This window comes from Daldinia loculata, assembly GCF_022478755.1.
Source record: "Daldinia loculata strain CBS 113971 unplaced genomic scaffold F4817scaffold_9, whole genome shotgun sequence".
Taxonomy (NCBI): Eukaryota; Fungi; Ascomycota; class Sordariomycetes; order Xylariales; family Hypoxylaceae; genus Daldinia; species Daldinia loculata.
Genome location: NW_026054863.1, coordinates 670,277 through 695,507, shown reverse-complemented (window position 1 = coordinate 695,507; position 25,231 = coordinate 670,277). Strand labels below are relative to the sequence as shown.

Genomic DNA, 25,231 nt, shown 5'->3' with positions numbered 1-25,231 from the left:
AGGACTGGACTACGCTTCCCTACCGGCTTTTTACACCCCCCAACCCATATGACTCAACGGGCTGGGACAAACTATTGAGTAGATCGCGATAGGTCTAGAGTCTTCCGTACTAGGTAACTTGGGTATAAACTAGTAACATCAATATCAAGCGACATCCTCCCTTTCTACCTACCTAGCTACCTAGATTATCGATAAATCAATTGAAACAACCATAAGCTAAGGTCCGCTGTTAGGTAGTAGCAAATCAAGAAATGTTCGGTGAACTACTTCCTCAGCTTTCAGCCCCTTTGAGAAGTCGAGTATATCTACCTACCTAGGTACTTATTATCTTCATACGGGAGTTATGCCTCTGATGTGGGTTTCAAAGTTAACCAAAAGGCTGGCCGCGTCTTATTATAGAAACCCATGTGTATACCACATGTTCCAACGGTAGGGTCTGCTCTATGGTCCCTGGAACCCGTTCTTTGGGCCACCAGCATGGAGCATCTACTACACCTCGCACCTCATTTGTGCCACGTGCTCTAAGCTCCGGTTCGACCACACCGCTCAGTCCTCAATAGGCCAGCAACGTATGTACACACTAGAGCTAGTTTCGGTAGTTAACAATGAAAGGCTATCCACGATATCTTCACACAGGGGCACAATATACCAGATTTATATTCCAAAAGGGAAAGAGTATCTTTAATAGATACGTATGATATTTAGGTCCTATATGAAGCCATTCACCCTAGATCATTATATTCCGGATTGATATCATAAGAATTCGCAATTTTCCCATCACGGGAAACCACCTTATCTACCCCATACATAAATATCTCCGGTAGCTTTTGCAGATACCGCGATCATCCAGTCTTGTCATACCCAGGCCCAAACGCCAGCAGAACGCAAATATTACAGATCTGTAACCATCCATTTCATTGTAGATTGACTGATATTCTCCGTATTTAATGGGCGTGAGAGTAGGGCTCGTAGGCCAGATCCGAGCGGGCACCACCACGCTGCGGGGCACCGTAGTTGTACCCGGAGTTGCGGTTATCACCGAGCGGCGCGTATGAGCCATTGGGAATGAACTTCTCACCCTCGGCACCGTGTCCCGCTCGTCGGTTGTAGGGTCGGTTCTCGGGCTTGCAGCAGCAGATGGAGAAGAGCCAGAAGAAGCTGGCACCGAGCGCGAAGGCAACACCAATCCAAACGCAAGCCAAGAAGTTGGTGTTCCAGCTGGCGTCTCCACCGTACTTCGACGTGGCGCCCTTCGTTACACCGACCACGATAACAGCTAGCGCAGTCATCATAGATGCAGCAGCAATAACAAAGGCAGTAGCAATACCAGATATGACCCAAGTCAGGCATGAGACCAGGCGAGAGCAGGCGGTGAACAGACCAACGACCAATTCAAGGGCAAGGCCAATCATAGCAATGACGTAGACAACCTCGGTCCACTTGATGAGGGTCTTGAAAGTGCTCAAGGTGTCGTTCACCTCATCGGGAATGGTAATGTTAGCACCACCAAGCTGCTTGCCAAATTCATCAACCCACGAGGTGTTGAGATCCTCCTCAGCCCAGTTGAACTTGGCCTTAGTGCAGTTCTTTGCACCGTCGGATGTTGTGGCGCAGTAGTTCCAGAGAGTAAACTGGTAGATCTTGTCGATACCAAGCTCAGCGGCGGTGATGTTGTCACCGGAACCGGTGAGACTGCCGATGATACCGGAGATATCTGAGGTATCTTGCGGGGCTGGCGAGCGGGTGTTGTGCTGATTCAAGGGATTATGAATATTTTGGCTAACAGCCTTTTGGCCGTTGTTTACGGCGTCGTCAACCTGATCCGATATGCTTTCGGCGTTGGTAATGTTGCCGATGAGGCTTTGAAGGGTTTGGGCATCGATAGTAACGTTCCTAGTATCGATTTCGAAAATGAATAGACCGTTGTTGGTAACACCGGTGAGGCCAGCAATCAGCATAGCAATGATGCTGCCTACTGTCAATATGAATGGCAGAGCCACGCAGACAAATCTTCCAACACCCATGATGTATACCAGTCGATGTGCGACCGAGAGGAATCTAATTGTTTTACGGTTGTTGTAGTTTTTTTTTTTTTAAACGAGTGCAGGCCGTTGACTTAAACGAAGGTAGGTTATGTAGGTACCTAAGGTTATATGGTTTGATGGTTTGATAAAATGGTCGAAGATGGAAAAATGACGACTGACCCAGCAACGGCGAGCGACAATAATAAATAAAGATGTAACAGTGATACGTGAGCAAAGATGCACCGAAAAGAATAAGGTGCGTAAGACGGTTGTATTTATTACGCATGGGAGGGACGATCAGTAGGATTTGACTGGACCGACTGGACTGACTGATCAAATCTAAGCAAGCGTGGCGCAGCTTCGGGCTACACAACCCAGCCCTCCGGCCTTTCTACATAACATGGCAGCATGGCAGCATGGCGGGGGGGGACCCTTTCAAGTCGACGTCAGCCCATCACTAAAAAGTTGTCTAGGGGATGCTCAGCCCCGCTGTAAAATACCTACGCCAATGAGACAGGATGCCACCCCACTAGAAAAAAAAACAAGTGACATTTGGTAACCCGTATTGCCGTAACACCACAGCCTGAAAAAAGCCCTCGAGGTACCTAAGGTCTACGGGGTATGATGGTAATTGTCTGTCTAATACCCGATGTATGTAGAAAGATCATGAACTTTTGCTGAAAATCATTCTCTGACGTTTATGCCCAACATTTTTCATTAGGATGATTTTGACTAAAACTACTAAAGCACCTCAGAAGCACCAGTGATGCAGTTTCACACAAGACAAGGCATGAATGCAGCAGCTGAAATAGAACAACTACCTACGCTAACATTTCGCTACACACAAGACCAGTTAGGCAAATCGCAATTCCGGACTAGGTGATTGACTAGGGGGCCCTAGCAAACCTCAAACTCCCGCAGATACGCTGTATTGCTAACTACGACTCTATCACATAAATGTTGCATATGGCCCCGGTACTCCGGCAAGAGCTAAAGATACGCTGTAGGTATTCGAAGCGAAAGAAAACAAACCAAAGGCCTACTGTAACATTTCGTTTGTCTGCCGCAGCAATCAAACGCGGTTTGTGCAGCTTTACGGAGTGACACGAATGAAACAAAAAAGAGGAGATATACATAGAGGCATAAAGTGGACGGGCCGCGTAGAGTCGGCGAGAAAGCTCTTAGTTGGAAATGTTGATCAGCGTGTGGCTAGTGGTCCTCGTGAAGATCGATTACTATTTAGATTGGGCATGTTGTTGCGTGCGTCCCGCGTGTTCGAATACGTGGGCGTTGTGGCGTCAACGCACAAGGTTCCCGTGAGGCGATGCCCTTGACGCGTCCTTATCTCTCCACCATACTAAGAATCTCTCACACGACAGACAAGACACATGAGCATGGTTGAAAGCTTCAAAAAGGTAGAGAACGTTTTGCGTTGCGGGTTGAAAATCTAGAGGAGATAATGCGATAGTCTAGATCATAGATTTGATAACATATGTAGTGAATATATGTAGTGACAAATAAGGATGGTGTCGTTGAAGATGGAAACGAGGAGGATCGAAAGGGGGATTTCAAAGTCCAACATAATTGAAACCGGTGCAAAAGGCTATTATCAGCCGAACCATTTACCTACCAGCCTGCCAGCTCTTTAAATGTGGCTGGGCTGGCTAGTGGGCCTTGGCGGGGTCCTGCTAGGCCCGCTAGGGTAGGTCGCGGGGCAGATCTTGAGGGGATCCTAAAAATAGGAAGCTTAGAAAGTTCCACTTGTGGCTAACTAGCAATAATACGTACCTTTCTCTAAGAACCTGCCTAAAACCCCATTTATGCGTTCAGGGTTGAGGCAAGCAAACAAATTCTTCGGGCAGCCGAATTTTATATAAGAGGTAATCGCTCTTATGTTGTCGGTTTCCGGACCCGAGAAAGGAGCTTAAGTCGGAGATACCAGCTTCTCAGCCCTACCCGTTATGGTTAAAAGGTAGAAGGGTTCTAGAATTTCGGCCTTGAACCTTGCCCGATCCGGAATACACCGATGGACCGGGTCACATCGGAGCCGTTTGCGGGTATGGGTGATGACATTAGCAAACTTACCTCTTCGCTACGATTCATTATCCGTCGGTGAGCTTCTTAATATAGGAGCTGTCAGGCTGTTAGACTGTGGTACTTAGTCGCCCTACCCGACAATCCAATCAACATTCATCGAAGGATCTAACAGCTGCCGCGATGACCCGATGACGGGAGACGTAGGCGAAGCAAGGCATTGGCTCGTTGAGAGCATAGGGCTCATGATGTTGTTAAACATGAAATAGTACCACCTCGACACCACTATGTACTATCAATGTCTAAAGACTTATCTTCCCGTTGCCGGAGTAGCTCGCACCGAAGGCATGATGAATCGTCCGGTTCCTTGCCGTCGAGTTGTCGCGTGCATACTAGTGGCACATACAAGATGCTTGAGATTCGGTTTGAGCGGCAGGTTGATGTATTCTTATAATATTTTATACTGCGTATGATATAGGCGTCTAATAACTTTGTGACACGCGGGACAACATAACGCAACGGATTCCTACTGGACCATTTACTTATCTCCTTAAAGGGATACCTAATATGTGTTACTTACCTAGGACGTGCTCTTGGCTAATCAATCTAGACTTGCCCGAGGCCCGGCGTGTATGCAACTGCCACGATACCGGTATTAATCACAGTGTCAAGCTTTCAGCAGACTCCAATAGAAACGACAGCCGAAGTTAGAATGATAAGCGCCAAGTAAGCAGACCTGGCAAGCAGAAGCCAAGACGGTCGAAAAGACTACGATGGCTGCTTGTGATGCAGCGATGCTACCGATGTTACCGGGTTGCCTGTAGTCGCCACCGCCAAGGATCGTGATGTCGATGTTCACTACCGCCAAAGCTTGGAGAGATACGAACTTTTGGGTTATATACCTATGCGAATGGGAATGGTCAGCAACTAGAAAGGGAGCATGGATGATTAAGGCGTTTGTACCTATCGGACATCGAGAATCAACTGCCATTGTCCGGTTTAGGCAATACAAATCAAAGTAACGAACAAAAGCCGGGCTCGAAAGATGAGATCTTTGCAGCAGGTGCCATCGCGTTGCCTGATCGACGGGATTGTCAGCTTCTTATTGGAAGTTTAGTAAATTTTACTAGATTGCTCCCGTCTGCATGTCACCTTGATCTACTTGAAATGCCCGCTCTGTCGTTCCATTCGAAGCTGTTCGTCCGCAAATATCATTATATCCTAAGAGGGTTTGGGCACCATATACGACCATTATATATGTAAGGTGTAAACGGCAGGGAGGGGTGGAGGGAAACCTGACCTCCTACCGTACCTGGCAGGCTAGTCGTCGAGTCGGACGTAGATATTATCATGGACCTTGACCAATTTAAACCCCACACGCTAGCAATTTATTATTATTTCGTCGTAAATGAACCGAGTACGATATACGACTAGTCAACCAACAGCTCCGAGCTTTCTTTGTTACCAGTAGGACAAGGGAATCCACCCTTATACATTAGGTAGAGTTGGGTAACCTTTGGACGACTTGGACAATTTGACTCGAGCCGGAACGAAAGAGCCCCGCCAAAAATTACATAGCGGTCTAGAAGGTACGTCCTTCCACTAAACTCGCTGCAAGGTGTTCCGCCCAGTCGGACGGCGTCGCGGACTATTCGAAGTGGAAGTAGCGGCTCCCTAGGTTAGTAGATTATTGAAATCAAGTAACCACCTTAAGAGGTAGTCACCATACCTACCATATAGGCGCACCTGGGCATTTTATCAGTGATCTGTCTAACGTCGACTGCAACTTCCCTCCCAACTTCCTATTCGTTTATTTAGTACGTCTGAATAATCTTGACGCGTTCGCATTGCTCTCTCTCTCTCTCTCTCTCTCTCTCTTTCTCTATATTCCTTCTTCTTCCCTTCAACCCCATTCACCATTCACCATTCACCCCTTCTTCCAACTTATCACGAAGCCCAAAATTCCAACGTGCCGCATCCATTGTCCGACCTTGATCCAACCGGCTTGCTCCTTTGAAAGCACACAACCGGAACCTCCCCTAAATAAAGCCACATTTCTAATTCCAAATCGTGCATAGCGACCGTCAGGCCAATATAGCCCGACACCTGTCGTTACCACGGACCTTGGAACCGTTTTGACAAGTATAGCGGGACGTGCCCCTCGTCCTACGCACACACGCTCGTCGCGCGCACAGAAAATAAAAACGAACCTTGCGACCTTGCGACCTTGCGACCTTGGCGACCTTGGCGACCTTGCGCATAGCCTAACGTTGTATAACAATCCGATCAGGCTACTCTTCATATGCTAGGTAGGTGTCGTTTCTGCATTCCTATTCTTCTATGCTTCTTCTTTTCTTCTTTTCTTCTTCTCTTCTTCTACATCTCCTACATTAGGTACCTACATATATACCTACCTACTTATAGTCATACACATACACATATACATATACATACCTGCCTAGGTACCTACCTAGGTACTTAGGTACGCATAGGTAGTCCTACATCACTCGTACATATCCCCATACTTACACATCCATACGCGCATCCATACACACGCATACGCATATATCTACTACCCTAAAACTACCCTAAGCTACCCTAATACTGTATGTTATGTACGGTGAGACGGCAACCCTCGTTGCTTGGCGCCGCTACCAAAAGCTCCACTAGAGTCTAGCACGTTCTTCTGACCTCTTCCTTGGGTTATGTCCCCATGTCTTATCTTCCTTTTTTATTTTAACCTTACTCATCAATCACCGTTCGCCGCATCTCAGACGAAGCAGACGAACAGCTTCTCCCCGCATTTTCCTTTGCTCTGGTGTATGTATTATCCCCAAAAAGAGAGGAGAAAAGGGGAAATTTTATTAGACGGTCCAAACATAATAATAGACGGCCCCAAACCTTCGCCATCGTCATCATTATCAACTTCTTTCCCTTCGCACATCTCTTACCTCAATCTCTCCTCCGCAACTCCCCGGTCTACCTGAGAGTTGCAATCAACTTCCCCAGCTGCCAAACCCCCCCGCCGGATTCAACATTCGACTGATCAACTGCCGACCCTCATACATGTACGACCTCAATCCGCATAGGCCCCGTTGCTGATTCTTCCGACCTGCAATTTAGATTAATTACAGTACATCCAGCCTCAACCTCGTTAGCATAGCCTCTTACGCAATACTACCAGTCCTACATTTGCTCCCGACATCTCCGTTTGACTACGACAGCATCCTACCCCATCCTTCACCTCGTCGTCCTCTCCCGCAACTCCCCGATACCTGCGAAAGACTGGCGCTCACTCTACGCCTTAGCTACAAAGACGGAGAACAAAACGGCTCCCACTTCTTCCGCCGCCCTCCTCCTCTCTGTCCTTGACCGACTATTTCATCCTCCCTAGCAGCAAGCTGGACATTGACGAAGAATATTATCCGACCCGTCGTTAATATACGATCGACATATCGGTGGGCGCCTGGGCTTCCTATTCCTGCTTTCTGTTTCCGCCTAAGTCACTAATAAAAAAATTCTGCATCGCGAAGCTGGACTGATACTCATTGAGCATCGTCAACACCCGACACGAGACGATGGGAAACCAAGCCTCCAAAGAGGGGGGGAGCGGCAAGGGCTCAGGCGCATCCTCCGGAGACCGCGCCGAAAACTTGCAATCGTATCCCTCATTTGGAAAATCGGAGACCAAGGATTCTACCCGTTCATTTAAAAACCTCCGATCAAAAATTCCTGGTGGTGGAAAGACAGATAGTCCACGAAGCTCGGCGATTATATCCAACGGAGATCCTGTCGGGGACAAATCGGACGCAGCTTCTGTAAAATCTGCGCGGAGCAGTAAATCGAGGACTGGCCGTGCTGACTCAGTCACTTCCCCATCATCCCCGCGATCACCGGACGCAATCAGTGATAACCAACCACCTCCTTCTCCTGTCCAATCTGCCTCCATTAGAGCTGGTCATGGCGACATACATGCTGCCCAAGCTTCTGGCGAGGTGGACCACGTATCCGATCAACCGCCCACCGGGGTCATGAGCCCAAATCCGCATATACAGCAGCAGCCCGGAGCGCCCATCTTGGTGAAGAAGGAGAATACTATTAATCCTATCATATCTATGCCGGGAACACCCTCGAAGGATGATCCCCCCACCGGAGTTGCCATGAGTGACATCAAGGATATCGACCTTGATGATTTCATTAAGCGGCTCCTAGACGCCGCGTACGCTGGGAAAGTAACGAAGAGCGTATGTCTTAAGAATGCCGAGATTGTCGCCATCTGCCAGAGGGCACGAGAATGCTTTTTATCTCAGCCTGCGCTTCTGGAGCTTGATGCGCCGGTCAAGATCGTTGGCGACGTTCACGGCCAGTATACCGACCTGATTCGAATGTTCGAGATGTGCGGGTTTCCGCCGAGTGCGAACTATCTTTTCCTCGGAGACTACGTTGACAGGGGCAAGCAGTCCTTGGAGACGATCTTACTTTTACTGTGCTACAAGCTAAAGTATCCCGAGAATTTCTTCCTCCTGAGGGGGAACCATGAATGTGCCAACGTTACAAGGGTCTATGGCTTTTACGACGAATGCAAGCGAAGGTGCAACGTTAAGATTTGGAAGACTTTTATTGACTGCTTTAACACGCTTCCGATCGCCGCCATCGTTGCAGGGAAGATATTCTGTGTTCACGGTGGGCTGTCTCCGGCCCTAAGCCATATGGACGATATCCGTAATATTGCTCGTCCTACCGATGTCCCTGATTACGGTCTCCTTAACGACTTGCTATGGTCCGACCCCGCCGACATGGAAGCAGACTGGGAGGCCAACGAGAGAGGTGTCAGCTACTGTTTTGGTAAGAGAGTTATCACCGACTTTCTAGCAGCCCACGACTTCGATCTCGTCTGCCGAGCGCACATGGTCGTCGAAGACGGCTACGAATTTTTTAATGATAGAGTTTTAGTCACTGTCTTCAGCGCACCAAACGTAAGAGTGCTCCGTCCAATCTATAACACTATATGCTAACTATTTATGTGCTAGTATTGTGGCGAATTCGACAACTGGGGAGCTGTCATGTCTGTGTCTGGAGAGCTTTTATGCAGCTTCGAGCTTCTGAAGCCACTCGATTCCTCTGCGCTCAAGAGTCATATTAAGAAAGGGCGAAACAAGCGCAACAACATGTTGAACAGCCCGGTACGTGATAATCACCGTTTAAGTCCACTTGCAAGAGAGATTTCATGACTGACACTTTTCTTCATTAGCCGGCTAGCGTATATCCCCAGAGCGTATAAAATCTTCTCTGAAGGGCTTCTCAAGAGAAGTCCTTCGTGAAGTAATCATACCGATGAGTTCATTTCGTATGGAAACGAGTTGAAGGGCCCTAAGGGTTAAAGTATGGACCAGAGATGCATCCTTACGCCTACGGGCCTTCTTTCGATTCGAATCATGGCACTGCCAGAAGACAACTAAGAACTGCGGTGTGCGAGGGAAGGGACGGAATTTAGCGGCAAGCCCTGACGCCAAAGTCGAACTTAGCCCGGTCAACCCAACCCCAAGGCAGCCTGTGCCGTTGGAATGGGAGGCGAGGGTGTAGCAATCCTTGCAAGCGAGAGCAAGCCAGAAACGGTTTTGCTCGAGAAACAACATCTGTCGAAAACTAACTAGAGCTCGGGAAGTCTATTGTTTATCTATGCCCCGGTAGCTACGGGTGGCTTAAGAAGGAACCACATTCCTTCCCGCGTTTCTAGGAAGGGAAAGGAGGAAATGGACGGTTGGATGGCGCATTACTACTTACTTCAGTCCTTGATGTTATCGTGTACAGTATCAAGGTTTCGGTTAGGTTAATTACTACGAATGAGTATGCTTGGAGTCCGCGCATTGGTCATTAGGGGGGCCAGATGGTCCCGAGCAAGCAAAGCAAAGCAAAGCAAAGCAAGCAATTACTAGGTTAGGTACCTAGGTTAATGAAAACGCGGGGGGGTTTTTTTATTGTATTCAATTCATTGGAAGGTGGCTTGTTTGATGTACGAGTGTCGTGTTGTTTAGTGACTACGTTAGTATGACTATAAGCTTGAGTTGCTATGTCTCGTGTAGTGGTGAACTAATCAGTCTATGTGGGTTGCGATACATGCGTTATAACCAGTTAGTCGTAAGATATATGCTGTTTGTGGGAGCTTATGTTTATCTTACGGCATTCACTGGGATACTTAAGAGGTATGTGCCGTCCCCCCTCCCGGCTATCATTATACAGTTTCGATGTATACATCAACAATTAACTACCTAAACTATCATAAGTTGGATTAGGTAGTTTACATCCAGCATAGCAAATCGAGCTGAAGGAGCATATTGATCTTGAGTTAGATATGCAAAGACAGAAACAGGAAAAGGGGAGTTGATTACTTGAGGTAGGTTGGATAGAAGGTCCCTTTGGTTTTGTCATAAATAAACTAACTACCTTGTAAGACAGGTAACTATAGGAATTGTTAACAAAACTAGATTGACGACGAAAATATTTACTTTATATAGATAGCTACCCCCGAGTTGCCTGGATACCTTAGGTAGTCATCTACAGCACCACAAACAAGTCTATGATAAACCACCAAATTAGAAAAATGCATCGTGGAATTGCTGTACTACCCGCTCTCAAGGGTGATAAAGAGCCTCGTAGCTAACGGAAATTAGACTATCTCTTGCAACCAGCCCGCACGCAATGCTAACGTAAAAGCTATTTCTATAGCCATGTCCGCGGACACTATTATACATCTCTTTAGGCTAAAAGTCGATTCTATTATATAACGTAGATTAGGTTAGGTACCTAGGTGGTAGCTTGCACCATAAGATGTAGCCTTGGATTAAATTTCGGGCCGAGTCGAATATTGGATGGGATTGGAAATCTCCTCACTGCTTCGATGGAAAAACTCCTAATATTAGTTTGATATTGCTAAGTAGGAGAATCTTCGAAGAAGACCTAGGCTAATCATCGTACCTGGCCGGTCTGCGCCTGGTTCGCGAGCGGTCGATCGGTGAGTCATCATCGCTGTCATCGGTACCGGCACCGGCGTGTCTGACTCCGTCGCTATCATTCCAACTTCCGCCGTTATATTCATCATCACCACTTGCGCCTTTCCTCGCGCGTCCTCTTCTAGATACGGGCCGTATGTCCGAGTCGGATAGGTCGAGCCCGGGGTATGCGATGCCCGAATCTGGCGTTGATAATGGGCTGGATTCTACCATGTCTTTGGCCTGTCGTCGGCTTCGCGCCAGAGACGGAGTCTCTCTGCCAGCAGCCGAATCTGAGTCAAGCTCAAGCCTAGCTTCCGTATGCCTAAAACGACTACTCCCTTGAGCGCTGCCTGGGGCGCTGCCCTGAACAGCATTCTGTGCGCCCCCTATGACGACCGTGTCTCCTTGGCCTCCCTTGGCCTCGATGTTGGCTTCTCTCTCTCGTATCTCTTTTTCTCGCATCTCTTTCTCTCGCAACTCTTGCTCTTTAATATGTTTCGGCTTCCTACCCCGACGCTTGGGCATAGTTATAGGCTTGCTCTCTACCACCAAGGCTTTGTCAATTTCTTCAAGCGTAGCATCGTCAAGGAGTTTTCGTGGTTTCTTACGCTGCCGTTTCGGCGTTAACTCAAGCTCATTGCCTTCATCCACCCCTTCGTCAGTTTCTTCGCGCCTGGCAGCTGGAGCTGGGAAACTCTTCCTAGCCTTTGGCGGGGCTCCCAGCCGCTTCCTTAAGCGCGATGGTTTACGAGTAGGTGATCCTTCACCAACGTCTACCATTACATCATCCTGAAAGTCAGTCTTAGGGCGATATTCGCCCTCATCCGATTCTTCTTCATCGACAATGGCACGCTTGCGCTTGCGTCCCTTGGCGATATTGATGTTAGGGAGTGGCTCTTCCGTGGGTTCAAGAGCCTCGTCATCGTCTTCCGGTTCCGAATCGACTTTGGCGAAGGTTTTCTTTGGCTTGCGGCCTGGTTTACGCCCTGGTTTTCTACCTGGCTTGCGACCGGGTTTCTTCCTTGGTTTTTCAGCATCGTCCTGGCCCTTCTTGCGGGCCTGCTCCTTAGCCTTACGTCGCTTTTTCTCGGCTTTCTCTTCTTGCAAAAGCTTCTTAGTCAGATTTGGGAAGTTCTCGCCGTAATGGAAAAACAACTCTTCTCCGGCCTTAATTTCCCGCAGAGATGTGAATTTGATGCGATATTCGCCATTGACATAGAGGATTCGCGGGGTAACATTACAGTTGGTTTCCTGGTGGTTGATATATCGACTAAGATTGCCGTAGATAGCGGCGTCGACCCAAATGCCTTCCTGCTCTAGCAGGGTGAAGAGATACGAGGAATTGGATGATTCGTCGAAAACGTCCCCACGGCGTGCCTCACGGCGAACTCCTTCGTCTTGACTGATAAGCTCACCAACATACTCGATGACAAACTCATCTTGTGCAATATCTTCGGTAGCAAAGAGTCCGTAGCCGGCAATCTTAGATCTTCCAAGCATGACCGACTTTGACCTGCCTCGCTGAAGTGCACAGTTTTGGCATCCAGTGGTATGTAGAGCATCATTATCCGCATTTGCTGGGTTGGCTCTCTCGGAAGCACCACAGCTTCCGCATAGAACGGGATCACATTCGCGATTGAGCTGCACGCAGATGCAAGGCCGATCTTTTTGCTTAGGGACACATGTCTTCCCATGAGAGTGACAGGCACAACCGGTAAACTTGCTGGCGCAAATTGCTGCTGTGCATCGACAGAAGCGCTCGCACATGAGGCGGTTTTGGACGCACCTGCAGTTCTTCATTGTGCACGGCCCTTCATGGCTACAAGGATCAAAACAGTCCTTCCGCTGGTGCTCGTGAGTATTGGTATGATCTTGCCAGTCCCCTATGAGCATCTTCTTTTTCCTATCATACCAAGGCAGCGGTTTCACTTGGACCTGTAGTGTGGGGTCCGCGCTGGGAACAACAGACAGATCAAGCTTATCGAGCTGACGGCTGACATCCCAACAGGGCCGTCCAGTGGCCACAGAAGTAGCGCATTGTACTGGTATATTCGTGTTGCTCAACGTGGAGAAGAATGATCTAAGGAGCATTATTTCACTCTCACTCCATGCGCGGGCTCGTGTTCCTGGGCGCCCATTCAAAAAGCAGTCATCGCCGCAAGGTTTTCTTATTTTGCGAGATGTAGGGCTATCTTCGATCCTTCCCTTGGACTTCTGTGTAAGCTGTTGGCGAATCATAGGCGACAAACCGCCAACTACCTCGATAGAAAATCGCTTCCGTTCGTTATCGACACCGTATTCGCCATGTTCGCAGGAATGGCTAGTGCATATCAAGCAACCAAGCAGCGCGTAAGTTTCGAGAAAAGATTCAACCGTTGCGTGCTCTTCGGTGACTTTCGATTGGCTCGGTGTATCCTTCATCCATTTCTTAGAATCGACGATGGCATCAACCGACTTATCTAGTAAGAGGACGTCGCGGAGAGGCACAGCGCGCTCGCGTAAAAGAGGCGAGTTGAAGACTCGATCAAATGCTTCTGTGAAAATTCTGACAGTTTTGGCCGATCGCGGGGATCCAGGCTCATCATTATATGAGTTCAAGATACTAGACTTTTGCTGAGGAGTGACATTATCACTCTGGCTAGCCATATAGCGGATAAGGGTGGTCTTAGTACAGTTCTCGATGCTGAGGCCAAGTCTATCCAGCCAAGAGTCGAGATATAATAGTAAGGTAGTCGCACGCTCCTTTTGGATGGTCTTTGTCACCTTTTGATGCCGACTTAGCGTAGCAAACCCAGACGTCTTATCCATGTTTTCCAAATTTTCTAGCCAGCGGCGGTAGACGCCTTCTTCGTTGTCTGCCAGATCTCGTAGATGGGGGACGTAAGTAAGCATAGTATTTGGGGAAAGGATATTCTTCCTGATCTCAACATGATGAAAGCCGTAGGACGGGACCTTCTCGGCATCAGTTTTAATGCAGATAACCTGGTGGTGTTCTTTCTTCTCCTGTTTTCCAGATCTACCATGGCCAAATTGCTGTGCATTTGTTAGCCTCTCACTCCTACTCTAGATGAGACCCGGACTTTGGGATCTCGAATAGCGTGGGCAGCGAGTCCTTGGGGACAAACCTTATACTTAATTTTTATCGTATCTGATGATCTCCCAACACCTTCCAACGGGGTACGTTTCATATCCGCAAACCAATCCTTCTTGCTCGTAAACTGCTGATTGGGCGCTTCTTTTTTCCAAGCCATGTGAATCAAGCGAGCAGTGAGCTTGGCGCCGTCTGTGCCGATCTCTTCCGAGAATCCTCGTAAAGCTACCACAACGTCATCGATAGACCAGAAAGATTTTTTGGGGGTTTGAATTTTAGGTGTTCGATGGCTTCCAGGTGGGTGGCGCTGACTTGATGAAGGTGTGGCATCTAAGCCATTCCTAGAGCTGCCGCTTGATCTAACCGGTAATGAAGCAGTCTTGCCATCTTGGTTCCCATGCTTTGATGCAGACCCCTTAGCAGACATAGGAGGAGTTGCAGCGCGAATCGATATAGAATGTTCGTCCATAGATGAAGGTTCCTGCTGTCCAGATGACCTATCCGGAAGGTGTGGACTAGTAAGATTGCGAGGATGTGCCCCTAACTGAGATTCAAATTGTGATAGTTGCGATAGTTCTGATAGCAAATGAGACTGCGACTGCCCTTCTTGAAGTGTAGCCTCTGAGGCATTATAATCATCTGAATCTGAAACCACGGCCGTTAAGTCAATAGGAACTCTATCCATCTCGCTCGAGCGCCTGCTGCTAGGCCGCACACCCTCGACTCCGCCCCTATCTTCAATTCCCAACTCCAGATTGGAATACTCCCGGAGTCCTCGTCCTCGTCTTCGTCCTTGAGTCTACCAAGGATGTGGTGGATATGACAGTGCTCCACCCATTGTCTACTGTTTATTACGGGTAAGCGAATATGAAATCAAGGGTGATAATTGTGGCTGTTCAATCCCAGATGTAAACGCGTCTCAAGTAATTATAAGAATGTATTAAAAAGGGGTTCGATTTGATGTTTATGATAGAAAACTTGCGCTTATGTTGGATAAATCACAGGTAAATCAAGCCAGTGAAAAAAAGGAACTTACTATCGAACCTTTGAAAGTTGAAGTGATGTTAAATTAATAGTTACGAGAGAAATGTGAATTTTATAAGTCTTGATTGACGCGTCGATAAGATGAGACGACAGGAGATGAACTAATAAGGTGCTATCCTTATCTAATCGCTTATAATAGGAGTGTGGCTTCCTCTGTGGCTACCTAGTATCCTTAGCTCCAGGAATGGAGGTTCGGACCTCCATGTACATTGACCTACCTAACCTAGGAGGTAGGTACAGATCTGTACAATTGCTCTCATAAATGGCGATTTACAATTCACCATACCTGTGGCATTTTACGGTTGGCTACCTAATTGAATTATAGTTATTAATAAAGTATTGTCTCTACTTAGCATAGTGACTGGATTATACCAGGTACTTTAGGTACTTAACCCAGATGTCTTACTTTAATATAATACCTGGTACGTTGTGTTCAATCATCAACCAGATATTTGAAATACAAATCTTGAATCTATATTACACATAATACCAGGTTACTCTTATTTTAACTGTGCTCATTGTCATCAATGTTGCAATTCATAATGCTCATTCAATCAATTACTTAGATTAGAGTGATGTACTTTGTAGTCATATTATATACCAGGCCAGGATTCGATTACCCGCTGTTTAGACTTTTATCTTCCGAGGCAAGCGGCATTACACGTTTCTGCTCTAAGAGAGCTACAAGTTTCTTTCTTAGGCAAGAGCTAATTTGTACGCATGCGATCTGTAATGAATGATTAAGTGGAAGCACCTTCGAAGACGGCGTAAGCTCAAGACTTGTGCGCCCCAAAGAACAAGATCGGAGCTAGAGGTACGCTACCCGTTAGGTCAATCACCACATTAGGATTAGCTCTGCATACTAAGAGCTGGAAAAATACAATTCGGTAGTGATGACGTAGCAGTAAGGGGACCAGCTCTCTTTTTGTTCCCACTTTTTCGATTGTCTAACCTAAGCTCTTTGGCTCTAACAGCCCAAAACCTGTAGAGCCCCAAGACATCCATGGGGCCACTGGAACAACATGCCCATCTTACCATCCAGTCCATCTTCCAGTTTTATTCTTAAATACAAAAAAAAAGTGTGTACCTTACGTATATGATCGCCCAAGACCCAAATCCGTCCGCTTCTTTTTAAGACGAAGATCTCAAAGACTAAAAAGCTACATCCACACTTTCACCATCTTCCTTACCTTTTGGAGTATCGCATTCCATATTCCCGTTAATCAGCTCCAGTCTTCCTAGAACGAAACGAATATAGCAAAGTATCATAGCAAAGTATCAACCATCGCATCGCATTCTCCACCATAGTTGTCGACCCTCTTACATCGCATCGTCTTAAACATCACAGCTATATCCTTCCCGAGCCGACCTTCCTAGTATCACTGCAATCCGCTCACTACTTGTTGCCAATCCGTCTTTCACAATGCATCGAACGTATTCCATGCGCCAGACTCGGGCGCCAACTGCCTCGCAGATTCAGGTAGGTCTCGTTGCCTAGTCAATGCGCTTCGAGGTAGACACGCATTGTTAACATTGTTGTCACAGAACCCCCCTCCCCCGCCATCGTCTACTAAGTCGGGTAGACTATTCGGAAGAGGCGGATTTGGTAAGTTTCCTCAGCACTCACCCAACTTACGGCCATACTGTCCATGATGGGTTCTCGCATTTCCAAACAAGGCCAGTCCACTAACAAAAAGCATCAAGGACATGCGCTCCGTCGAAATGCCGCCGGCGCTTTCGGGCCTGACCTAGCCAAGAAGTTGACCCAACTTGTCAAAATGGAAAAGAACGTGATGAGGAGCTTGGAGCTTGTCGCAAAGGAGCGCATGGAGGTTGCTGTACGTAGAACCTATCCCTAAAAGATTGCGCCCGCTAAAAAGTTCTATCTAGCAACAACTCTCACTCTGGGGAGAAGCTGGCGACGAAGACGTCTCTGACGTCACCGACAAGCTTGGTGTACTCATTTATGAAATTGGCGAACTTGAGGACCAGTACGTCGACCGATATGACCAGTATCGCGTGACCATGAAGAGCATTAGAAATATCGAGGCATCTGTGCAGCCTAGCCGAGACCGTGAGTACCCCTCGCAAGAACCCACCACAAGAGATCGACACCAGCTAACGCCATAACAGGAAAGCAGAAGATTGCCGATCAAATCGCCCAGCTTAAATACAAAGAACCCAACTCACCTAAAATTGTTGTTCTCGAGCAGGAACTTGTTCGCGCCGAAGCTGAATCGCTTGTGGCCGAGGCTCAGCTATCTAACATTACTCGTGAGAAGCTAAAGGCAGCATACACCTACCAGTTCGATGCCCTGCAAGAGCACTGCGAGAAAGTCGCAATCATCGCCGGCTACGGCAAGCACCTCCTCGAGCTCGTCGACGATACGCCCGTGACTCCCGGCGAGACCCGCGCTGCCTACGACGGCTACGAGGCCAGCAAGGCCATTATTCAGGACTGCGAAGATGCACTAACTAACTGGGTATCATCAAACGCAGCCGTGAACCCAAAGCTATCCACACGCGCCCGAACGCTCTCCATGCGCCGCCGAAACAACATCAAAGCCAGATCAGAAGGCTTGGATCTGTCCGCTCAGGACGCCCCGCTCAACGACCGCGAGTCCTGGGTTGCGGCTGGGGAGCACCGGAACCACGAGTATGAGGAGGAAGAGGAGCAGGAGGACGATCAGGCCCATTCCATACTGGATTCTGACAGCGGCTTGAACGGCGAGCAGCAGCACCGAGGCCGAGCCCCTGAGATGGCTGCCTAGTAGGCTGCTTAATTACCCATCTCCGGCTCCAGTGGCTGACGGTAATTCACTAGTAATGTCTAATACGAGGAAAGGTTTATAGCAGCAGGTACGGGCGAGGTCGGACAATGGTAGTGGTGGTATAGCACTCCTTGGGGCACACGACACGACACGACACGACATCACAGCACATTGATTATTGATTCCGGTCTCGAGGAGACCAACTTACTTACTTGCCCTTTTGAGCACTGCTTTGCCTGGATGAAACGATAGGATGAACAACGACCGGACGGGACGGTGATGAACACACACACGCGCACACACATATACACACGTAATAGGAACCGGACAGCACGGACGGGGGAGAACGGGAGAGAAACATTTTGCAAATAACACAAACAACGGTGCTTAGCTTACCTACCTACTTGCTACTTGCCCCCTTAATTTACTCCTCCTTACGAGTAGCCAAGCAACAAACAGTGGTCTTTTCTTGTCTTGTCTTGTCTTGTCTTGTCTTGTCTTGTACTTATAATGAGTGGCAAAAAGAGAGATCTGGCTGTGCCTTTGTAGGAATGATATACGAGATGAGCTTTCACGCGAGAGCAACAACGTGTCGAACATTCTATTCTCATTTGCAATTATCGTGACACTTCACGCCAAGCTTACATGTTGTCTATTCACTCGCACCTTGTAATTAGTTTCGTATTTGTGCGGTAATAGGCCCTGATACTTACCTACCTACCTAAGGTACCTGGGTATAAGTAGGATTAGGATGATAATGCACAAGAACATGTCTACCTCTCAAACATGGGCATTGATATGAAGTTAATAATAGTTCACGTTCTAGTTGCACGACTAGTCCCTGTTAATTACTATAGTCTACTTCTATAAGCTGTACTATAAAATCCCAGAAGAGTCAATAAGCAAAAAAGCATCTCTAACCCCATAGCGTCAACAGTTGTATATGTAACACACAGAACTCATATATTCGTATTCTCAGTAACCCACAACAAAAAATAACTAATTTATTTCGTAATACATAGAAAAGCCCCAATTCCATGATGCCACCAGGACCCTGCCGTAGCCATAATTCAATCCCCCAAATGTGTATACTTCCATTTACACGTGATCCTATCTTTTTCTTATATCTAAGTATACGTCGCCCTGTTCCCTAGCAAGGTCTTTAGGCTCTTCTCGCCGGCCAATTCCTGCTTGCCGCGGCTGCTCATTCCCAACTTCTGCTTCAGGCGGCGGACCAAGCTACGGCTCTCTGGACGGGAAGGTTCCATACCAAATGATCGGCCCATGTACGGCCCCTCGTCTGTAAACGCTACCCTCTGTGCCCTTGCTCTGCGGTTCTCCCACCCGTCTGTTGGACTATCTGTTGCGTGGTATATAGCCACAACTTGTCCGCCTATATTGAGGAATGACCCATGGCCTGGCCCAAAGGGGCCGGTACCATGTCTCCGCGTCTGAACGAGCGGCTCTTCCCCTTTCCGCCACGAAGTCGGATCTAATGGGTCACCGCCTATATACTGCAAGAGCCCCATCTTGTATTCATGGGTCCAGCTGCCGGCGCACGAGTAAACCAAACCCTGCCAAGAGATACCCCCGTCGGGTGAGCTCAAGAACTGCGGTCCCTCATTGATACCATGGTCCGTGCCGTTACCTTCGCGTGTAATTTCCCAGGGATACTGCGGGCGGGATATGACGATAGCAGGGCTGGCAGCGCTTGTCGGATCCTCAAGCTTCATAATATACAGCTGCTGTATGAGGTCCGACGAATCATCGGGGTCATCCAGAGGCCAACCCGAATACACAAAGTACAGTTGCCCGTTCATCTCGAATACAGTACCGTCGATCGCCCAGTGGTCCGGCATCTCATTAATACGACCTAAGAATTCCCACTGACCCCGGCAAGGGTCCTCGGATGCCGGTGGTCCTCCCAGAACATACATCCGGTGGCTTTTGTTCCCGTGAGCCGGGTTCGCGGCGGCGTAGTAGACGTACCATCGGCCATGAAGAGCGTGAAGCTCGGGAGCCCAAAGCTCGGCGGAGTGGTCGGTGCCCTGCGGAGGAGTCCTAGCGTTAATGTCAGCGCCATGACCGACTAAAAGAGATATGCCATTAGAGGCGGTAGAGTATACCAAATTACATGTCTAGCAGCAGAGCTCTCAATGTCAGCCAGGCTGCGGGATGACCATATCTCGACCCTACTTCCGGCGGTGAAGGTCTTGGTATGAAGTTAGTACTGTCATCCTATCAAGAACATATAAAGTAGTGGGTGGTAGTCTCGGTAGCCTACGAGATAGTAGCGGCCTCTGAAGAGAGTTACGAAGGGGTCCGGAGTACCGATAGAAGTAATGGTGAGAGTCGAGTTATCGTATTGCATAGCTGCGGGATTCTCCATCGACATTATCGAGGCTAGCGCGCGGCTCGCACCCGCTAGGGCGTCCCGGAGAAATATATAGAGCATTTGCTCCTCTTGATTGATTTTCGGCTAGTGACGTAGTTTCAGAACTATGCTTGTTTCAGTATGTCCGCTCTGCAAGTACGAAATTAAGTTTCATTCGTAACATGAAAAAAGGAGAAAAAGGTTAAAAGTTGTGACTAAGATAAAGAATAAGTAGATCGCAAGACGAACTAGGTGAGAAGAACCAGCTATCGTTAGATTTCTGACTGCTATAAGGTTATAGGAGGCTGTCTAACGATGGTAGCTGATGACGCGAGTGGAAAGGGTGGACAAGATCACAGCCTGTCTTTTGGAGGTTGATTGTACATCACCAGGTGATCAATCCAGTGTCACAAGTCCAGGATGTGAAGTAGACATGAAGGTATGATTTGGAAGATGACTCGATATTTAACAAAATTCCAAATTCATGTGTAACGGACGACACCGCAGTTGCCCGAACATGACCGCGTAAGTTCCCCCTTAGCTTCCCTTCCCCCCTCTCGCCCCTTCTTCCCCTTCTTCTGCATCTGCCCCTTCCCTTCCCTTCCCTTCCCTTCCCCCTTGGATAGGTAGGCAACTTCCCAATGTAAATTCTTACTGTTAGGTAACCACCTATCATAGTGGATTCCCAGTATACCTAGCATTTATAGTTCCTGGTAGCACAACGATAAGGTACATCCAATTGTGTTCCGATAGCATAACAAAAAGCCAACCCGTCCCAGCGCCGCGCTCTGCTTAGTCCAATATTCCTAACCCCAAAACAATTCATTTTGCATAGAGAGCGTGCCTCCCAAACGCCCTCGATAAAATCAATGGTATAATGACAAATGAACAGGTAGTCAGTCCGACGTAAAACTCATTTCTAACCCATATAGCCTCCTCGAGGCAGCTTAGTCTTTCGAAGCATGGCAGCATGGCATGATCCATTGCTTAGGTATAATGCAAACATTTGTGAACGTTGTGAAGAGCGAAACCCAAAGTAACGCCTCAGTAAAAGTCCCCGGCGTACGCATGCTCCGCCTCCCATTTAAGGAAATCTCCCAGGTCGTGTCCAAGGTTATATCCCATCGGGACAACATCCATATCGTCCCCGTCCGGGCTTCGAATAACTCGGAGGTCTAGCATCGGGCTCTGTGGAAGGCTAGCATAGCTCTCTCGGCTATTATATTCCTTGGATTGATCAAAAATATCATCGTCTAGACTCATCCTCGAAGTATCTAGCTCAAGCCCGGATATATCGTAGTCGGGCTGATGGATTTCAGGTACTGTCTTCTGCCCGGGTGTCTGCCAGTGGTAATGCTGGTTGTATAGGTTGCTATCCTTCTCGGTCTCGTTGTATGACACTTCCGAGCAATCCTCACCCGAAGTCATGCTCATAGGGCTATCGGCTTCCATAGGGTGGTCTAGGAGCCCTCCGGGGCTGCTGAACTTCCATGACCCAAACCATTCCACAATCTCTGCCGCCTCTTCCGCCTCTCTGCGGCGAATTGTGTCGTCGCTTTCGGAGAACCAGTCTCCGGCGCCCCCGGAAATAGCCATCTGGAATGCTGTCCAGTCTAGGCCATCATCCGCTCCGATTTTAACATCTGCTATTAGATCAGACTTGGCTAGTCGGATCGGGCCGTGTCGGAAAATAGGACTAGTCATAGAACAGGGCGATGATTGAAGGAAAACGTAATTTGAATCCGCGACCATATCTCGGGAATATCTGAGATCGTGACCGACAAACAATTCATTTGTGGGTGTCAAGATAGCTGCCGTTTCTGGGATGCTAGGTAGTGATGCCTTCTGGCTTCTCGTAGCAAATCGTGCAGCCTGTCTCATTGGTGGCGTTTGGAAAGTGGCATTTTTGTTTTGCGCCGGTTCTTCTCCTATATCCGTCTGTAATGCCGACGTTGATGTCGATGTCGGTAGCTCGATGGGGCCATATTCATTGCGTCCCTCCGTAGAAAAATCCTTCCAGGCAACAGGGTTAAATGGGAATAACATATGTTTTTCTTCAGTTGGTGTATCAAGGTCGAGTGACACACCGGCCGATCCAATTCGAGAAGACAGATCTTCAAGGTGAAAGGGCTCGATCGGCGTATCGGTCGACTCAGTGTCAATCGTCTCGATCGATTTTTCGGACTGTGTTGACTGGGTCGACTGGGTCGATTGGGTCGATTGGGCGGACTGTGTAGGTTGAGTCACCTTGGCCGATTTTTCTGACTTCATTGTCGACATCCTACGCAACCTGTACTCTTCCAGTTGATCCGGTGTGAGCATTTCATCCACCTCAATCTTCTGGAAGAGTTTCCCACTAAAAAGATCAGTCACATTGTCCGAGAAGTTCCATATTGGGCCGCTCTTCGCCGTCGACTTGGACGCAGCAGGCTTCCGACTCGGCTTCATCGGCTTCACCTTCTTAGACTTCTTCGACCTCTTCCTCTTAACCCCGTTGTTCACTGATGGATTCCGTCGGGGAGAGTAGACGGGAGTAGCGGCGGGTTTAGGAGAAACGACGGTCTTGGGTGAAGCGATGATTTTCGGAGAAGCGACTGCTTGAGGTCGCGGACTCTCTACTCGAGTCTGAGAAGCCAAAGGTGCTGGCTTTAGAACAGGTGACGATTCAGGAGTAGGAAGCGAAGGTAATGCTTTTGTCGAATTGTTAGTGACTTGTACTTCAACGAGAGCGTTGCCGACTGCTCTGAATGCCTCATCTGCCTCTTGTATAAGTTGCTGAATGTTATCTGTAATGCTTGAGAATGATTCCTGCCGTCGCAGGTGTTGCTGTAATGCGGCAGCTTTATTTTCTGGTCGTAGAGATAAAGCTTCTATGTAATCCAGATTCGAACTTGATAGTTCCGCTTGACGTCTAAGAGAATCTGGAGATTCGGAGTAGCTCTTAGGAGGAGGTGGCGGTGGAAAGTCGTCGCCTCCATAGCTTGTCACACTAGAAAGCTGGAGTGATTCTTGGCTTCTATCTTCCTTTGACGATATAGAACAAAGAGGCGACTTTGACCTCTTTGAGTCGATTGATTGTGATAAGTAAGAGTCGTTGTGGCGCTCACAGCTATTCAAGGAACTAGACCTGGACCGCGGCGGCGTGTCGTATGGCGGTAATGGTGGCAGAGGATCCAGAATGTCATGAATGCTTTGTTCCCTACTAACTATAATCGGTGGCGGCGGCCGTCTCTTACTATAGGTCGTCCGCCTTTTAGGAAGTGTACTGCTGTCTTTCCGTCCCGCCCTTTGATCCCATCTTTCGGTATCAACCGAAACCCCATCCTCAAATTCATCTTGGACTCGTCTTGGAGATATGAGCCTTCGAATGCTAACGCCTGATCTGGATAGCATCGTGTGTGGAGGCAGACGCAAGGGAAATCGGACAAGTAGGAGGAAACCAGCATCTGGGGGAGAGGACTCGACATATATTGAGGTGGGATCTACGTTTGGTGGGTGGCACAAGGCTCTGCAACCAAAGAAAAGGGCCAGCTGCATGCTACATACATAGGTAGGTATGCTACATAGTGATGATTACTTGAGCGTCTCGTCATTCGACACCATGCAGTGGCACATGTACTTAGGTAGTATACATGAGAAAGGAAGGCATCTTGACGGAATGCGGCGGACGACCCTGGTCACTTAGCTTCTCCGCTGCGTATCTCACTTAGAGTACTCTTGTACGGCGTACGCGAGTGTGGCTTTGGGTGTGAAGGAGGCCCTGCCAGCCTGCGAAGCGGGAAACAATGGGGGTCCTGCAGAAAAGAGACAAGCCTGGGCAGCCCAGTTTGGAGCAAGGAGGGACATTCAACAGGGACATCGTTATTTTTATCAATCAATTGGTCCACTCGGGAATTACTTCTTGCGCAATTCATGTTTCTGTATGGGCTTTTAGTCCCTGCTCGATACGGATACGGATCGGCCGGGATAATGGTGACGATACGTACCCCGTGAGCCGATCTGGATCATGGCAGCAGGGAGCTAACGACTGCCCATGACACGCCAGTCGAACATCAAAGTGGAAGTCCAACTGCCATGCCAGCCTCCAGGCATGCTATCGTGAGGTTACATCCCTACGGGGGAAGTGGATCGAATACTGTCGTAAAACGGACAAGATAGGCATATTTTGAAATGATGGCCATTATGCCTCGCTATGTATTTTGCTAGTTCAACTAGCGGGCAATACCTAGGTATACCTAGGTATGCAGTGTTTCCTGCCCAGGGTTCATCCCAATCGCGATCATCTGAATTGCATGTGCGCCTGTGCGCCTGTGTCGCAGTAATACATAACCGGACAGCAGGACACTAAAGTGTTTCCCAAGATCCCAAGATCGCGATAGTGGAAATGGACCCGGAAAGAGGCTCGACGGGCGCGATACTTCAATGGGCTACCGAACTACAGAGTACGATATCTCCGTTGTACAAATGTCAACGGGAGGTCGGTATCGGATCCTGATGTACCTAAAGGTATTCGGCACCGCCCACATTGGGAACTTCCCATTTGAGGGGCAAATGGTGACATGAGTTGGAGCGTTGGAGCGTTGGCAGAGTTGAGATACGGTACGGACCAGGGGACGAAACTCTCTAACTGATGTATCTAACTGATGTAGAAAGGTAGAATGGGATGCTACGTAAGATGGCCAAGGAATCGAATGCCCCCTTGAACAATACACTCTATCAGGTACCTAATAGAGACATTCGACTCGCGCAATATTCCCGAATTCATAAATCGTGTCCGCTATGGGAAGCCACCTAATAAATTGACTGAAGGCGAAGATGTACTAGAACGGCGTTCCTACCAACGCCGAGTCTTTAAGATATTTCAGCTAGGCCCGGGACAGGCCAGGCAGACGGATTAGTTC

General features: G+C 48.3%; 7 protein-coding genes across 7 annotated transcripts; 2 read left to right on the top strand and 5 right to left on the bottom strand.

Annotated features, from left to right (window-relative positions):
* Positions 1 to 518: 518 nt before the first annotated feature.
* On the bottom strand, positions 519 to 2,402 carry F4817DRAFT_303575 (SUR7/PalI family-domain-containing protein). Its single transcript, XM_049299822.1, has one exon. The coding sequence runs from the start codon at positions 2,022 to 2,024 to the stop codon at positions 945 to 947; it is 1,080 nt and encodes a 359-aa protein (XP_049161793.1). The 5' UTR covers positions 2,025 to 2,402; the 3' UTR covers positions 519 to 944.
* Positions 2,403 to 4,628: 2,226 nt separating this feature from the next.
* On the bottom strand, positions 4,629 to 5,269 carry F4817DRAFT_303543 (uncharacterized protein). The gene has a single exon (XM_049299820.1). The coding sequence runs from the start codon at positions 5,047 to 5,049 to the stop codon at positions 4,726 to 4,728; it is 324 nt and encodes a 107-aa protein (XP_049161792.1). The 5' UTR covers positions 5,050 to 5,269; the 3' UTR covers positions 4,629 to 4,725.
* Positions 5,270 to 7,498: 2,229 nt separating this feature from the next.
* On the top strand, positions 7,499 to 9,667 carry F4817DRAFT_303464 (phosphoprotein phosphatase PPZ). The gene is made up of 3 exons (XM_049299819.1): positions 7,499 to 9,034; positions 9,089 to 9,241; positions 9,310 to 9,667. The coding sequence occupies exons 1-3, from the start codon at positions 7,637 to 7,639 to the stop codon at positions 9,337 to 9,339; spliced, it is 1,581 nt and encodes a 526-aa protein (XP_049161791.1). The 5' UTR covers positions 7,499 to 7,636; the 3' UTR covers positions 9,340 to 9,667.
* A 790-nt stretch (positions 9,668 to 10,457) lies between these two features.
* F4817DRAFT_329597 (uncharacterized protein) lies at positions 10,458 to 15,256 on the bottom strand. The gene is made up of 3 exons (XM_049302292.1): positions 15,178 to 15,256; positions 14,176 to 14,985; positions 10,458 to 14,083 (listed from the first exon to the last, which is right to left on the bottom strand). The coding sequence occupies exons 2-3, from the start codon at positions 14,824 to 14,826 to the stop codon at positions 11,021 to 11,023; spliced, it is 3,714 nt and encodes a 1,237-aa protein (XP_049161790.1). The 5' UTR covers positions 14,827 to 14,985; positions 15,178 to 15,256; the 3' UTR covers positions 10,458 to 11,020.
* Positions 15,257 to 16,164: 908 nt separating this feature from the next.
* On the top strand, positions 16,165 to 18,746 carry F4817DRAFT_329595 (Eisosome component PIL1-domain-containing protein). The gene is made up of 6 exons (XM_049302291.1): positions 16,165 to 16,665; positions 16,731 to 16,791; positions 16,890 to 17,023; positions 17,076 to 17,259; positions 17,319 to 17,955; positions 18,010 to 18,746. Exons 1-6 carry the CDS (start codon positions 16,609 to 16,611, stop codon positions 18,017 to 18,019), a joined length of 1,083 nt encoding a protein of 360 aa, XP_049161789.1. The 5' UTR covers positions 16,165 to 16,608; the 3' UTR covers positions 18,020 to 18,746.
* A 337-nt stretch (positions 18,747 to 19,083) lies between these two features.
* On the bottom strand, positions 19,084 to 20,327 carry F4817DRAFT_357096 (glycoside hydrolase family 43 protein; the record flags this gene model as incomplete). Its single annotated transcript, XM_049305876.1, has 3 exons — positions 19,084 to 20,017; positions 20,083 to 20,168; positions 20,241 to 20,327. The coding sequence occupies 3 exons, from the start codon at positions 20,325 to 20,327 to the stop codon at positions 19,084 to 19,086; spliced, it is 1,107 nt and encodes a 368-aa protein (XP_049161788.1).
* A 1,047-nt stretch (positions 20,328 to 21,374) lies between these two features.
* On the bottom strand, positions 21,375 to 23,723 carry F4817DRAFT_313361 (uncharacterized protein; the record flags this gene model as incomplete). The annotated part of the gene is made up of 1 exon (XM_049300237.1): positions 21,375 to 23,723. One exon carries the CDS (start codon positions 23,721 to 23,723, stop codon positions 21,375 to 21,377), a length of 2,349 nt encoding a protein of 782 aa, XP_049161787.1.
* Between the last annotated feature and the right edge of the window lie 1,508 nt (positions 23,724 to 25,231).